The sequence below is a fragment of the Perca fluviatilis genome, chromosome 19 (genome assembly GCF_010015445.1).
Source record: "Perca fluviatilis chromosome 19, GENO_Pfluv_1.0, whole genome shotgun sequence".
Classification (NCBI taxonomy): Eukaryota; Metazoa; Chordata; class Actinopteri; order Perciformes; family Percidae; genus Perca; species Perca fluviatilis.
This window is the reverse complement of record NC_053130.1, coordinates 3,831,062-3,847,570: the sequence shown is the minus strand read 5'-3', so window position 1 is coordinate 3,847,570 and position 16,509 is coordinate 3,831,062. Positions and strand designations below refer to the sequence as shown.

Sequence of the window (16,509 nt, the reverse complement as noted above, 5' to 3'; positions counted from 1 at the left end):
ATAATTATCCAAGTCAATTTGCTCTTTACTCTTCCTAAAAACAGAAAAGGCTTTATTTCTATTAGTAATTGCTTCTAAAATATCATCATTCATCCATGGCTCTGACCTCAGTTTTACTCGAATCGTTTTTATAGGAGCAACTTTATCTAATGCCTCTAAGAACAAATTTTTAAACTGCTCCCATGCCTCATCAACATCCAAACATAATACTAGAGGCCAATTCAGTGATTTTAAACACTCAATAAAAACCTCACGACTATATTTTTTTAATGACCTGATCTTAATTGTGTTTTGTTTCTTCAATGCAACTTTAAATTTTTTCCTTGTACAATAAATTAATGAGTGGTCACTCATAGTACAATTTACAACCCCACTCTGAGAAATCATAGATTGCTCTGATACCAAAATGAGATCAATGACCGTTTGACTCATTTTAGCTACTCGTGTGGGCTCTTTAATTATTTGCTGTAGATCCAGAACCTGGCAAAACCTATTAAAGGCTTTATACATCCCATGATTTTTGTTAGAAACGTCAGTATTAAAGTCACCTATCATTATAACCTCACCCTTAAAATCACTACATGGAACAAAAAGTTCTTCCAATAACTGATAAAAATTATTCTGATCAGGAGGTCTATACAGAGCCCCAATTAAAATAGGCTTACTTTTAGTTAACTGTACATCAAACCACACAGCTTCAATAAGATCATGATTTAAATCTATTCTACGGTTAAAACAAATATCAGCCCTAATATAAACACATACTCCGCCCCCATTACGATTTCTATCTTTTCTTAAAACAACATAATTTTCAATTTCAATTTCTATATCACTGATCGAAGCGTCCAGCCAGGTCTCTGAAAAACACACAATCTCAGCTTTACAATTACACATCATTAATCTTATCTCATCTAATTTAGAAAAAAGACTGCGAACATTGAGGTGCACAATGTGTAGACCTTTGGTGAGACTGAAGTCCAAGAACGGAGACTCTGTTTGTATCTTTTCCACCACGAGAGAGCCAGCATGAGTCTGTACAGACCCCTCCGTGCGTCCCCCGCCGCAAGCCTCCGACCGCTGACCACTCCGTCGGCACGGCCCGTCCGACGGCAAAGAAACTTCCCTCCGCCAGGTCTCCACCGAGCCATCCACCGCCGCTCCCACAGAAAGGTGCTCCCCGATCTCCACGTACCCGCCGGTTAGTTGTTCAAACTTTTCTTCCGACTCCATCACCACACACCTGCCGTCCAACACACCCTCATTCCGGTGTCCGCCACTTTCCATGCCCGCCGTCGTAAAATCTCCAATTCCCCGAAGAGATTGATTTTCAGGCCCAGGGCACTGATGAATGTCTCCCGATAACAGAAGGCATAGAGATATGATCAACTTATTTCTCCTGCGTTCTCTGTGAACAATGCCATGCGTGTATTTGTTTGTTGTGGAGTACCTCCAAGAATGCGCGAGCATCACGCTTCGTCCTAAATCAACAAGCTTGCAACTGCCAAGCGGTTTTTGATCATATTCCCATTTGCAAACTTGAAAATTTAAAAATTGGTGGTTTAAAAAGTTGCAAACAAAGGAGTATGTTAAGATAGCTACAAGAGCACCTGTAGCACCTGTATAGCTTGCCGCCATCTTTGTTTGCTGCGACAGTTGGGATTGACTCACGATTGGTTTGAAGGGTGTATAGGCAGGACTTGGATTCCATACTGCGCATGCTCCAAAATTACAAGATGGCCACCCTGTATCCAAAATGCTTCTATATTTTTTTTTTTTTTTGTATAGTAGGAGGAAGGGGAAAAAAAAAAAAACTTTTTTTTTCCCTTTTTTTTTTTTAAATTTTTTTTTTTTTCCAGTCTATATTATGCTTAAAAAAACCTGATACTACTACACACAAGAACGCTAACAGCTTGTGCTAATCATTGGCTCCAGTGTCTCAGTCTGGCAGTTGTTTCTATTTAAATTCTCATTCTCATTGTGTTCTGTGTCGCCATCTGTTGGAGTCAGTGGTTGTGGTGAGTGCTGGGCTTTCACTTTGAACACATCCCACTTCTCAGGAAGCAGGTCTTTGTTGAAGAGCACAGAAGCCAGGTAGGAGAAAAACAAGATGGCAGCAACGGCAGACAGCATGGAGATGGTCTTAACCGGAGAGTACTGGACATAAACACTGTCCTCAAGAGTGCATCCTGGGAAGTGAATGACTGGTGCTAACCCTAGTGATGGGTCTCCACTGAGAAGTCTTAACACAGCTCCCACCAGGAAACCCATCACAGCCCCGTAACCGTTGGAGATGTTGAAGAAGAGGACGCAGACGAGTTGAGGGAAGATTATGACGTAGCCCACTTCAGCACCAATGAACCAGAACAATAAGATGCTGTTTTCCAGGTTGGTCAGTGATGTACCAACTAAGCCCACTACCAAGACAGAAGCACGGATCACCCACAGAGTCTCTCTGTCTGATGCCTGTGGAAAAAAAGTAGAGAGGAAGAAAAACTGTAAACAGCAGATCATTTAGACTTTCCTGCTTTAAATAACTTAACTGCTTCCTTATCTTCTCATTCCTCTTCCTAGTTTGTTTCTCTATAATGCCACTTTATTCAATTGATACTGTCCTTTACTCTATTCCCTTTATTTTGTGGCTCAGGAGGTGGAGCCGTCCACCAATTGGAAGATTGGTGTTTCGATCCCTGGCCCCTGCAGTCTACTTGTCGAAGTGTCCTTGGGCAAGATACTGATATTGATAGTGAACCTCAAATGTGCGTGAATGTTTATCTTATGAGCAGGTGCGATCTTGTACGGTAGCCTCGGCTTATAGTGTTTGAATGTATTTGTGTGAATGGGGTGAAAGGTGCAATCCATTTACTTTTCAAAATTAACGTCAAACCTTCACAATAACAAACAGTGCTTTAGGTAGCTTTCTTTGTTGTGGTGTACCAAACTAAAAGAAGAAATTAATTTTTCACCTGAGGCCTCAGGATGTTCTTGTATATGTTGGAGGTGAAGACAGAAGCTGCAGAAAGCAAAACAGAGTCAGCCGATGACATCACAGCGGCAGCCACACATCCAGTACCGATGATGGAGATGAAGGACGGGGTGAGGTGCTGCAGGGTCAGCGGCAGAACTAGAGCTGATTCCCCTCGTTCATATGGAGATGGAGAACCATAGGAAGTCAGGTTCCAGTCTGAGGCATGGACACACAAGAAGGAAACACTGAAAAATAGTCACATTATCTGATGAGGTATGCTGGGAAAAGAGTACTATCAACTAAGTAATGCAACTTGATGGCACTCCCAACCATCGGTGTAGATTTCGGGTTGGATGCAGGGGATGTGCTCCCCCCCCCCCTCATCCAATATTTAGAAGAGCTGGATTTGTCCCCCTCAAAAGCAGTAAAACTAACCGTTCAAGGGGTTCAAAAGTAGGGCTGGGTATCGTTCAGAATCTTTCAATCCGGTGCCAATTTCGATACCTAACCTAACGATACTTTTTTCGATACCATATGTTTTAAAATTAATTTCAACATCAACAAAAATACATTAAACACAAAGCTTTTATTTTCCACCTTAATTGTGAATCAAAACAGTTATCAAAATTAAAAAATTCTGGTAAAACTGCTCACTCAGAGTAACATTAATAAAAGTGCCTTGCCTTACAAGCTCAGCCTGTCAGTCAGTCATCAGGGCAGAGAAACCACCGATGTGGCTGCTTGTCTAAGGGGAAGTGTAACGTCAACAGCACCGCGACCGCTTTCGGCTCGCCATTAATATCATATCGCAGCAAACGCTGTCTGCGTGAAGTTTTAAAAAACTGTAACCACACTTGAGACCAACCGTGACTCTCTGTGTCTTCAACAAAACTGCAGTTTACTCCGTCTGCACTTCTGCGCGCGCGCGCGTGTGTGTGTCGGTCGGAGCTCCGGTCTGTGTCAATATGCATATAGGACAGATAAGCTTGCGCTTACGCGCTCAGATGATTTTGGAACCGAAATTTGGCACCGAAAGATAAAGAATTGTTTCTATACTCATAGGATTGGAGTATTAATATATATATATTGGAGTATTTTTCGATACCATAAAAGTATCGACGTTCGGTACCCAGCCCTATTCAAAAGATGTATGTAAACTTCTTACCTGTAAATGTTTCCCAATGATTTCAGACACCCCTAAGGTTGACCATACCATCTTAACCTTCACCCCCTTTTCTTTCTTTTTCTCCAAGAAATGAAGATGCAAACAGTAACTGTGCTGTTACATTGGGGGGGGGGGGTTAAAGTAAAAAATAAAGATGTGACTTATTGTGATTTTGTTGTCTTTTATGTAGATTTAAACTTTGGAGCGTGAGGCTATAACAAGGTCTCATTCTCTAATAGATTTTTTGTTTAGATGTACAGTACATGATTCCTAAAAGAACATCCCAAATCATGTGTAGTGTGTAGTTTAGTAGAAGTGAAGTTTTCCCTGTTTCTTTATTCTCTCCTCACAGGGGTGTCTCCTAGTTTCTAGACATAAACTGTTATCTTTAAAAACAGACACGCACAAAAACAAGGTCTGGACCTTGTGGTGCAACTTCCCCGTCTGTTCTGTAACTATAACTACCTTTCCTGTGTTTCTGCCTATCTGTCTAGTACACAATGCATTCTTATGCCACAAAAGGCTTAAACTATAGTTAACAGCTTAAGGTTAATCTTCTATGCGTCAGTGACATTTATTTGAACCACTGCCTCAATGACTCCACACAGCTTCTTTTGCAACGTGTACAAATATAATTGTAACTGCTGATATTCTACACTATGCAAAAAGTTTTGAACAATACCGGAGAAATTTTGACAGTGTTAGTACTACTTGGTGCACATCCGAATAACAATGGCTAACAGTAAATCTGCTGTTTGACAGGGCCTACAGTAAAGAGTCTGTGTGTGTCAGAACTTGTTGCTATGGTGATTTCCGCAGTGAGGGAGTAGAGGAGGGAGGGTGGGACAGTATCTTTAATGGGTCAAACATGTCCATTTTATGATAAATATACCTCTCAAGTTTGTTCTGTAATTCAAAAACCATGGGTCCGAACAGCAAAAATATTATCATCATAAGAGAGATAAGTCTGGTGAACGCATTGATGTTTGTGGTGTCAAATATATGCGACACAGAGTAGGTAATAAACAGGGAACCGTCTACGTCCTTCCAGATATTTTTTTCATTGTTTCTATCGGCAGTCGGTATGAACAGAGCCAAAAGTTTAGGTCCGGTGGATTCCATAGTTACATGTCTGCGACCGGCACGTATGCTAAATTATTACCAATCATGATGTATGAAGAGTGAAAACTATAGGGGAGAGAGCAATTTGTTTGGAAAAATTTCAGAGAATCGTACTGCAGCTTCACCCGCTGTCCTCTGCTCTGGCCAAGCCCCCAGGAAGAGTGCCATGTCCAAAAGCCACCATGGGCTTGCCGGATAACGGTGGTACTGCACCCCATGGCCCAGAAAGACTTTTCACATAGACTTTGCATGGCGAAAGAAACTTCCATATTTCAGCGGATAATTTTTTTTGGGGTACACCAACCTACCAGCATGAACACTTAAAGGGTCCTTGTTTAAAACGTCACATTTAAAAAAATGTAACATTCACTAGTAGCCGGAAAAAAAAGTTATTAAACTAGGTATGATGAACGCGCATAATGGACGCGAGCAGAGCAGCGGGACTGCGCCCGTCCGCTCACATGACTGTTCTCCCGAGGTCCTGTAGCTGTAATAATGGATATAGCTAGCAAATGGTTGTAATTCACCATGTATTATATTATCTTATGATACACCCGAGGAATGTATGTATGCTGTTAAGCCTGTAAGGATGTAACGTCATGTATGAAGCTTTTCCCAAACTGGCGGGTAGCTATAAGCGGTAGCTAGCATGGATGTATTAAGAGAACGGTAATACTATACATAGATATGCCTACATAACGTTACTACAGACATAGTGACTACATCGCCTTGGTTCTCTCTTATGATCCATCCGAGGGCTGTATGCTGTAAATCTTGTAACGTGGATGAGGGATGAAGCCATGGATGAGCTCTGTTCACAAAACTGCAGGCTAACCTTAGTAGCTAGCGCTAGCTAGTTGCTCGACATAATGATTAAATCTCCTTGGTTGTCTAAATACATCCACCGTTTATTTAGATAAGCATGTAAATGATCAGGAATAATGAAAACACAATGTTTACCGTTAATGAATATTTTAGAAAATGAAAACGGTGAGTTCATGAGTTCGCCACTTGTAAGAGACACAAGAGAGAAGCTCATGAACGAGCATGTTGCTACCGGTTGCTACGACAACACAAACAAACTGTTGCTGGTGTGCATGTCCATCGTGATGTCATGGGCCAGTCAATGCGGAAGAGCCGAGCTCCATGTTTGCTTTATGCGCTTTTGAGCACTCTCATTGGAATGTAAGGGGCTTCCCGCCGAACACTGTATCCAGTTCTCTTAATGCATCCATGGCTCTGGCTCTCAACATTCACACATTGGAAAATCTGAAACTGAAAACTGGACAAACCGTATTTGATATCAGAGTGCCCAATCAGCCCAATAAAGGCCAAAGTCTTGTCTTCGGTTTAAACTTTTAATTATTTTTCTACATTAAAGTATGGCAATACAGTATGGCCCAAAAGAGGGGTTGCTTTGAGCTATGTTAAGCGATTTCCCGAATATTAAAGTCTATGGGAAATTTTGTGCAGATTTTGTGAAAACCGCGCTGCAAATCTCTTAGAAAAGTCATAGCACACCATTCCCAATCATTACACACATTTTGATGTATTATATGTGCATGTGTTGGCAACGCTCCGTGACTAGTAGTGGGACAAAAATGTGGCGGAAGATGAAGAATAAGTATGGGGGATAATAGTCATTATACCGATTGCTGCTATTGCAGCACATCGGCACACTGAATAATAATATGAAATTAAATAATAGTAATAATTTCCTGTACATAAATAAAGACATTTGTACCATACATTGATGCAGAAAAGGCACAAATTGTTGCAGACAAATTCACCAGAATGTAGAAAATTAAGTGTTTGACGCTACTGGCCATTCAATGATCTAAGAAAAATACTCTTAGAAAACAGGATACAGGATAGTGATATACTGTAATCAAATAGCTTTTCAATAACTACATATTTGCCATATCTTATTATATACAGTACATAAAGCCTGGAACAGAACAAAACATAGAACATATGCACAGAAGCGGGCTCATAGAGCAGATCTTGCAGAGCACCATTTTGCCTAGTGTATGAATGTCTAAGTGTACTTATGTAAGCACACAGTCTCTTTCTGTCTGTCTGTCTGTCTGTCTGTCTGTCTGTCTGTATGTCTGTCTCTCTTGCTCGCGCTCCAGTCTGTCCTTCCTTACTACTTATTTGGAATACCTACAGTTTCTGCCTAATCTGTTTATTTTCTTATTATATCATAATTTATTCTGGTCTGAAAGGGTTTTATATTAAAACCTTAACTTCATGTTAGTACCCTACTTTTAGGTAACCTGTATTTGTCTGGTTTTTGTGTTGAATTGTAAATGTTATACTTGTACCCTTTATGTACATATTGTGTTTAGTTTCAGCACTATGAAAGTGTTTATTTAAAATGTGTCTGAATAATCCTATAATGGACGGGCCACATAAGCGGCCAGACACCAAAATAAACAATTTATTTATTCATTCAAACCTGTGGATGCAGCGGCTGCCCCAAGCAGTATAGAAGGTATCCCAAATACAGGCAAGATGACAGCAGCGACAAAGCAAGTGATCTTGGCTGTGGATGTTGAAGACGCTGACAAAGTCCTCTGGTGGAAGACCTGATATCCCACATTCCCTAGTGCCTAAACAATTAGTCGGTTAATTACTCATGAGTGTAAATGCAGAAAATGTTTTCCTTCACACTGAAGATACAGCATCTATCAAGAGAATTAATTGCATTTGATTTCAGCCGTATTGTTGCTTTCTTACTAAGAATAACAAGTCATCAATCATTATCCAGGTCTTTTTCAGTCCTGGTGTACCAATCCAGGGAGCATGTAAGGTGTTGTTCATCAGTGTCTGGCTAATGTCCAAGGAGTAAGGGTTCATCAAAGCAAAGGGAACACAGATCCACTGCAGAGACATAGAAAAATGGTAATATTACAATGATGGTAATTGGTAATTAATTAGTAATTTGTAATGGTAATTAATAATATTAATATAACACAAAAAAACTTTTACAGACGTCCTTTGGGTTTTGTTTTTTTATTCCTCGAGTATTACCTTAACACCTAAAACTAAAATCTAAAAGTATATCAAACTCACCAAGCTGAAGAATATGAGCACAAGCTGTATAATATCTGTGTAGGCCACAGAGTAGAGACCTCCCAGCAGTGTGTAGGTAATGGCAACGGCAGCAGAGATCCAAATGCACAAAGGGAAGGACAAATCCAAAACCACACTCATGGTTCCTCCTGTCAAACACATTTTATCAGTGACATTTTATAATGCCATATTCGTTGAAGTAAGTCATATCTACACAGTGTAGGTCAGAATTTATATCCATGTATACATTTATTTCACTTAACATATAAAGGAATTTGTTAACAGATAAAGGAATTGTAAACAAAGTATAAGTTAAGAGCTTATCTTTGTATAACATACCTAAACCAATGAGTGTTGTGGGCACCCAGAGCAGATCAAGAAAAATTGAAACCAGGCAAAGTCCAGCTGTCAGTACTTTTCCATACTTGGCATGGAAAGGGTCCAGCATCGTCACATACTTTCTTTCTCTCATTGGCTTTGCAAACACCAAGCCAACTTAATTTAGAATAGGACAGAAGACATCACAAGCTGCATTGATTTATTTTCTGCATTGCAACATAAAAGAAACAGAAAGTTATACAACGCTTGGTCCTAAATAAGTAATAACCCAAGGACAGTTTAGAGAATTAACTGTACATACAACACACTGAGACAGGAGACAGAGAAGAATAACAACTTGGGGAACAGAGCTAAGGGAGGTTGTAGGCTGTGGTGAACAGGTGATATTTGAAGAGTTTTTTTTAAATATATCCAGGGATGAAGCATTGTGGATACTTGCAGGGAAGGTTTTATAATGGGTCAGGGCTGCAACAATGAAGGCTCTTTCTCCGAAGGCACAGAGTCTGCTGTGGGGAATGGAGAGCAGCCCAGTGTCTGAGGCCAGGAGGTTTCAGGGAGGGGTGTATGAATGGAGGACGTCAGAAAGGTTGTGTGGGCCAAGGGTATGGAGGGATTTGTAGGTGAGAAGGATTTTGAGCTGAAGGCTGACAAGTGTATATGAGGTGGAAGTCACTAAGGTAGTCAAAAAACTCCACAGTGGCATATCCCCTGGGATTGATATATTGTATGACTGGGTCCACCGGGAGATACTGTGAAAGGGGCTGTAGGAGTATGGGGTGAGGTGGTCCCTTCTCAGGCCTATCCAATCTCTGTACGTCCAAAGCGAGAGCTGTATCTGGGTTCCCGGCAGTAAGTCGGAGTCGTTCCAGGTGGGGGTTGTCCTCCGCTAGAGCTACACTTTGTCACCTTTCCTGTTTGTGATAATCATGGACGGGATATTGAGGGGTATTCATAGAAGTAAGGGGTTGCAGTTCAGTGGGCTGGGGATCTCATTGCTGCTTTTTGCAGATAATGTGGTCCTGATGGCATCATCGGTCCGTGACCTTCTGCACTCACTGGATCTGTTAAAAGCCGAGTGTGAAGCAACTGGGATAACGAGTAGCACCTCTATATCTGAGGCTATGGTTCTCAGCAATAACCGATGGAGAGCCTACTCAAGGCTAGGAATGAGTTCTTACCTCAAGTGAAAAAGTTCAAATACCTTGGGGTCTTGTTCGAGAGTTAGAAATAATGGAGCGGGAGATTGTCCAGAGAATCGGAGCAGCTGGGGCAGTAATGTTTGCTTTACCTCACTGTTGTAATGAAAAAAAAGCTGAGGAGGGAAGGCAAAGCTCTCGATCTACCTGTCAAGTTTTTGTTCCTACCCTCACCTATGACCATGAAGGCTTGGTCATGACCCAAAGAACTACATTACGGATACAAGCAGCCAAAATGGGTTTTCTCAGGAGAGTGGTGTCTCCCTTAGAGAGAGGGTAAGAAGCTCAGTCATCCATGAGGAACTCGGAGTACAGCCACTGCTCTTTTGCGTCGAAAGGAAGTTCAGGCATCCACGTAAGGATGTCCCCTGGGTGCCTCCCTAAGGAGATGTTCCAGGCCTGTCCAGCTGGGAGGAGACCTCTTGGAAGACCCAAGTCTAGGTGGAGAGATTAAATCTCCACACTGGCTTGGGATTGATTATTTTTTCTCTCAGCTAAGATTGGCCAATAGGGGGCGCTTCAAATATCCATCCATCCATCCATCCATCCATCCATCCATCCATCCATCCATCTTCGTCCGCTTATCCGGTGTCGGGTCGCGGGGGGAGCAGCTCCAGCAGGGGACCCCAAACTTCCCTTTCCCAAGCAACATTAACCAGCTCCGACTGGGGGATCCCGAGGCGTTCCCAGGCCAGGTTGGAGATATAATCCCTCCACCTAGTCCTGGGTCTTCCCCGAAGCCTCCTCCCAGCTGGACGTGCCTGGAACACCTCCCTAGGGAGGCGCCCAGAGGGCATCCTTACCAGATGCCCAAACCACCTCAACTGGCTCCTTTCGACGCAAAGGAGCAGCGGCTCTACTCCGAGCTCCTCACGGATGACTGAGCTTCTCACCCTATCTCTAAGGGAGACGCCAGCCACCCTCCTGAGGAAACCCATTTCGGCCGCTTGTACCCTGGATCTCGTTCTTTCGGTCATGACCCAGCCTTCATGACCATAGGTGAGGGTAGGAACGAAAACTGACCGGTAGATCGAGAGCTTTGCCTTCTGGCTCAGCTCTCTTTTCGTCACAACGGTGCGATAGATGGAATGTAATACCGCGCCCGCTGCCCGATTCTCCGACCAATCTCCCGCTCCATTGTCCCCTCACTGCGAACAAAACCCCAAGGTACTTGAACTCCTTCACTTGGGGTAAGGACTCATTCCCTACCCGGAGAAGGCATTCCATCGGTTTCCTGCTGAGAACCATGGCCTCCGATTTAGAGGTGCTGATCCTCATCCCAACCGCTTACACTCTCGGCTGCGAACCGATCCAGTGAGTGCTGAAGGTCGCAGGCCGGATGCCATCAGGACCACATCATCTGCAAAAGCAGCGATGAGATCCCCAGCCCACCGAACTGCAACCCCTCCCCACCCCGACTACGACCGATATCCTGTCCATAAATATTACAAACAGGATTGGTGACAAAGCGCAGCCCTGGGCGGAGGCCAACCCTCACCTGAACGAGTCCGACTTACTGCCGAGAACCCGGACACAGCTCTCACTTTGGTCGTAGAGATTGGAGAGTAGAGACCCCCTCACCCCATACTCCGCAGCACCTCCCACAGTATCTCCCGGGTGACCCGGTCATGCGCCTACTTCTTCCAAATCCACAAAACACATGTAGACCGGTTGGGCATACTCCCAGGCCCCCTCCAGGATCCTGAGAGTGAAGAGCTGGTCCGTTGTTCCACCGACCAGGACGGAATCCGCATTGTTCCTCCTCAACCTGAGGTTCGACTATCGGCCGAACCCTCCTTTCCAGCACCTTGGAGTAGACTTTACCAGGGAGGCTGAGAAGTGTGATACCCCTGTAATTGGCACACCCCTCTGGTCCCCTTTTTTAAAAGGGAACCACCACCCCAGTCTGCCACTCCTTTGGCACTGTTCCAGACTTCCCCCAATGTTGAAGAGACGTGTCAACCAGGACAGCCCCTCCACACCCAGAGCCTTGAGCATTTCTGGACGGATCTCATCAATCCCCCCGGGGCTTTGCCACTGTGGAGTTGTTTGACTACATCAGTGACTTCCGCCCGGGAAATCGACGACAATCCCCCGCATCCTCCAGCTCTGCCTCTAACACAGAGGGTGTATTAGTCGGATTCAGGAATTCCTCAAAATGCTCCTTCCACCGCCGCCCTATTACCTCCTCAGTTGAGGTCAACAGTGTCCCATCCTTACTGTACACAGCTTGGATGGTTCCGCCTTTCCCTGGAGGTGGCGAACAGTTTTCCAGAAGCACTTTGGTGCCGAACCGAAAGTCCTTCTCCATGTCTTCTCCAAACTTCTCCCAAACGCCGCTGCTTTGCCTCTTTCACGGCAGAGGCTGCAGCCCTTCGGCCCCTTCGGTACCCTGCAACTGCCTCTCGGAGTCCTCTGGGATAACATATCTCCGGAAAGACTCCTTCTTCAGTCGGACGGCTTCCCTGACCACCAGTGTCCACCACGGTGTTCGTGGGTTACCACCCCTTGAGGCACCTAAGACCCTAAGACCACAGCTCGCCACAGCTTCAGCAATGGAAACTTTGAACATTGTCCACTCGGGTTCAATGCCCCCAGCCTCCACAGGGATGCACGGAGCTCCGCCCGGAGGTGCGAGTTGAAAGTCCGTTGGACAGGGGCCTCCTCCAGACGTTTCCCACCACGCACTACACGTTTGGGCTTACCAGGTCTGTCCAGAGTCTTCCCCCACCCCTGACCCAACTCACCACCAGATGGTGATCGGTTGACAGCTCTGCCCCTCTCTTCACCCGAGTGTCAAAACATACGGCCTCAGATCAGATGAAACGATTATAAAATCGATCATTGACCTTCGGCCTAGGGTGCTCTGGTACCAGGTACACTTATGAGCATCCCTATGTTCGAACATGGTGTTCGTTATAGACAATCCATGACTAGCACAGAAGTCCAACAACAAACAACCACTCTGGTTTAGATCAGGGAGGCCGTTCCTCCCAATCACACGCCTCTCCAGGTGTCTCCATCATTGCCCACGGTGCGTTGAAGTCCCCCAGCAGAACAATGGAGTCCCCCACTGGCGCCCCATGCAGGACTCCACTCAAGGTCTCCAAGAAGGCCGAATACTCCGAACTCCTGTTTGGTGCATATGCACAAACAACAGTCAGAGTTTTCCCCCCCACAACCCGCAGGCGTAGGGAGGCGACCCTCTCGTCCACCGGGGTAAACTCCAACGTAGCGGCGCTCAGCTGGGGGCTTGTTAGTAGCCAGCATCTGCTGCCCGGGTCTGGTCCGTCGAGGCCCCTGACCTTCACTGCCACCCATGTGGCAGCGCACCCGACCCCAGCGGTTCCTCCCACAGGTGGTGGGCCCATGGGCTTCAAATAAAAAAGTTTTTTTTTTTTTTTTGGTTGTGCTTTTTTTTTTGGGGGGTTTTTCCCCCTTTTCCCCCGCTCTTTTTTTTTTTTTTCGCATTAATGCTTTTAGAATGGATGTATAAAATGAATGTAAATGGGAAGCTTGCATTTACAATTTGCATTTTCAATTTGTTACAGACCTTGGAGCTCAGGCTTGCAATATTGCACTTTAGGTTTGACTTTTGCAGATTCTGCTGGTCTTCTGGGGCAACTCCTGCAGGGGAAGCTTGGTCTCCGTCATAACTGCTTAATAATTAATTATTTAATCTGGTGGCGCAGTTCAACCTCATGACTTTCAGATTTATTGTTTAAGTCTATACATACAGTATTTTGTCAGATGTAATTTCAAACACTTACCAATAATAAAGGATGAGCTGTATGCTATTAACAACACCGTTGTCCAGGTTAGTCCCATAGAGGGCGTGTACACCATCTCCGCAATGCCAACAATGAAGCCTCCTCTAATGTAGCTACAAGATAGATTAACACACAGCAAGTCATTTAGAAGACAAACAGCAGCTATTTGGACAGAGGACAACAGGTTGGGTGATAGTACATCATCATTGATACACTTTGAGTGGGATCATCTCATGATTCTATGATACCATTCTATCAGTTTTAAAAATGCTGTTGTCGAAATTGATGATTCCAAAATATTTGGACTAAAACAATTTATTATTACAGGTTTCACACATTTAAAAAGATCTGTCTGATTTAATACAGAGAAAGAGAGGAGAGGGGAAGACCTTTGACTAGGGTTAAGATTTTAACTAATAGATATCACCATGAAACTTCCCCAGTTGATTATTGACATTAAGACAATATTTTTTGTATTACAACTTTTCAGAAAAGTCATGGATACAGTTTGATTATAACTTTTATTTTGTTGGTAACTGTTGTTGTATATTACACTCGAGGGTTTGATTTAACGTCATATTATTGGCTGTTCAGTGATGCTTACGGACCTTGGTGCAAGCACCTCGGTCCTAGGCGCATCATTGTCGTGCCAATAACATGACGTTAAATCGACTGTAATATTGCTTAATTTACATCTTGTCACATGAATAAAAAATAATGATCACCATTTTATCTTAATTGTGAAACAATTAATTACCCTTGTGAAAAGTTTCTGCCTTTTCTTGGATTTCTTAACTATGTTTTAAAAGACTAAACAACCTCAACAGTGACCTTGTTTTTATACATTCTTTATTCCTGCTCATTCTTCGCAGCCTATATTTCATCAGGCTGTTGTGGGCTGTTTGTGCAGGAACTCTATGGAGTGTTTTCATTATAATGTTACAGCTTTGTGCAGAATTTGTTTAAATATGTATTTATTTATTCAAAACATCAGCCACATTGCTTAATGGAAACTGGTTGTGTCAGTTTGCAGCCAGCAGATATAATGCCTACCCTGTAAAGGACTTCAAAGATATTTTTATATTCTTATAAATATATGTCCTTAATAATCACAACTTTGTAATTCACAGTTTCCGTCCTAGTTGTGTCAGCTCTGTTCTCCTCACCTGTCATTGTGAAGATCCCCACCACCAAGCCAATGCTCCGGTTTCCCAGCAGGGCCATCTCTGTTCCAGTGGCTGCACTTTTCTTCTGTTCCCTTTTGGACTTGAAAGAAGCCCAGATGCCGGTCCCAAGGACCAGCAGGTAGAAAAACACCATCACTATCACTCCTGGGATGTTAACAGCCATGATGGAGGCTGACTGGCTTCTTCACTAGCTGATGTCCGACTGACTGACTGACTGAGTGTTATAGAAAAGAGGGCTGACATTCCAGCGGAAAAACGGGAACAACAGAAAGCTTTAAAACTACATTGACGCCCTGTGGTGAAATAGCTGCGTACCGGTTTAGTGACTTTGCAAGCACAGACGAATGTCATGTGTGCATCTTGAACATCTTAAACTGAATTGAAAACTTGCTGCTTTACTAGAAGTGAAGTTAGCAAACTGCTAGTTGCTGTTTACGTGCAACACTTGAGATAGTTTATGTTTTCTGGTGTTTGCCAGGTTCTAAACCCCTGTACTCTGAGAAACAATTTCATTTTGGCTTTAGTTTTTCATGGAATAAGTCAAATTTGATTCACACAAATATTCAAGAGAGCCTACATTTTTGGAAGGTTACACTTGTATGCATTTTTTACTTTTACTTACTACTAGTACTTATGGTTTTTGTCTATTTTATCTCGAAGAAGAGGACACAGACAAAATTTGGGGAATGTGGGCCACTTCGGTGTTAAGAAACCAGAACATCAGAATGCTGTTCTTCAGGTTGGTGACTGATGTATCAACCAAGGCCACTAGCACCAAAGAAACACTTTTCACTTGAAAAATATGTTATCAAGACACTCACCAATATTACAATACCCCTTTGCAACACTCCAACATTTAATAATATACACATATATATATATTTTTTTATTTTTTTATTTACAAGTCTTAAGGCTCTCTTTTGAAGAATAAAAATAGGTTCAATGTTCGTTTTGTAAGTGTTTCCCCACACTTCCAAACAATAAGTAATATATGGAAGTATGAAGGAACAATACAATGTATACATTGAGCGTTGATTTAATAGGTAATTGGTTTTATACAGTATAGCAATTGATTTGTATATTTTAGCCTTAATATAGTGTATATGTGGCTTCCAACGTAATTTTTCATTGATTATTACTCCCAGAAATTTAAGTTCTTTTACTTTTTCTATTTCAATGTCATTTATCATAAGTTTTTTGTGTAAAGTTATTGCACGATTACCAAAAATGATAAATTTTGTTTTACTTAAGTTCAATGTTAGTTTATTTGCATCAAACCAACTTTTCATCTTTTTTAATTCATTTTCCACTGTATCCAAGAGTTGTTCCAAAAGTCATTTGAAACCAGGCCGTCCTCACCCAGAAAACTATAGATTGTGCAAGTAGTCATTGTGTGAGCAAACGAGACAGTAAGGGCTCCTGCACACTGCTTGCGTAGCGTGAGCGTGGCCTTTCTGTTGCGTGGCGGCTGCGTGGCGTTTTCTATGTATTCGCACACCAGAAACGTGTCTGACGCGGCGCTGCTGCTGCTAGCCTTGTCTGTACACATGGATGTTTCCCATTGATAAAATTAAATAATAGCGTGTTCTTCAACTTTATTTTGTCAATATTAATAGTTTGTACATTTGTTTGCACATATTTCAATATATATACATACATATATTTTTATATTTCAATTCCCTTTTCT

General features: G+C 42.9%; 1 protein-coding gene across 1 annotated transcript; it reads right to left on the bottom strand.

Moving 5' to 3' along the window:
• Nucleotides 1-1,895: 1,895 nt before the first annotated feature.
• LOC120548162 (high-affinity choline transporter 1-like) lies at nt 1,896-14,985 on the bottom strand. The gene is made up of 9 exons (XM_039784225.1): nt 14,802-14,985; nt 14,625-14,637; nt 13,636-13,739; nt 8,670-8,825; nt 8,331-8,479; nt 7,995-8,138; nt 7,714-7,867; nt 2,964-3,181; nt 1,896-2,463 (listed from the first exon to the last, which is right to left on the bottom strand). Exons 1-9 carry the CDS (start codon nt 14,983-14,985, stop codon nt 1,903-1,905), a joined length of 1,683 nt encoding a protein of 560 aa, XP_039640159.1. The 3' UTR covers nt 1,896-1,902.
• Between the last annotated feature and the right edge of the window lie 1,524 nt (nt 14,986-16,509).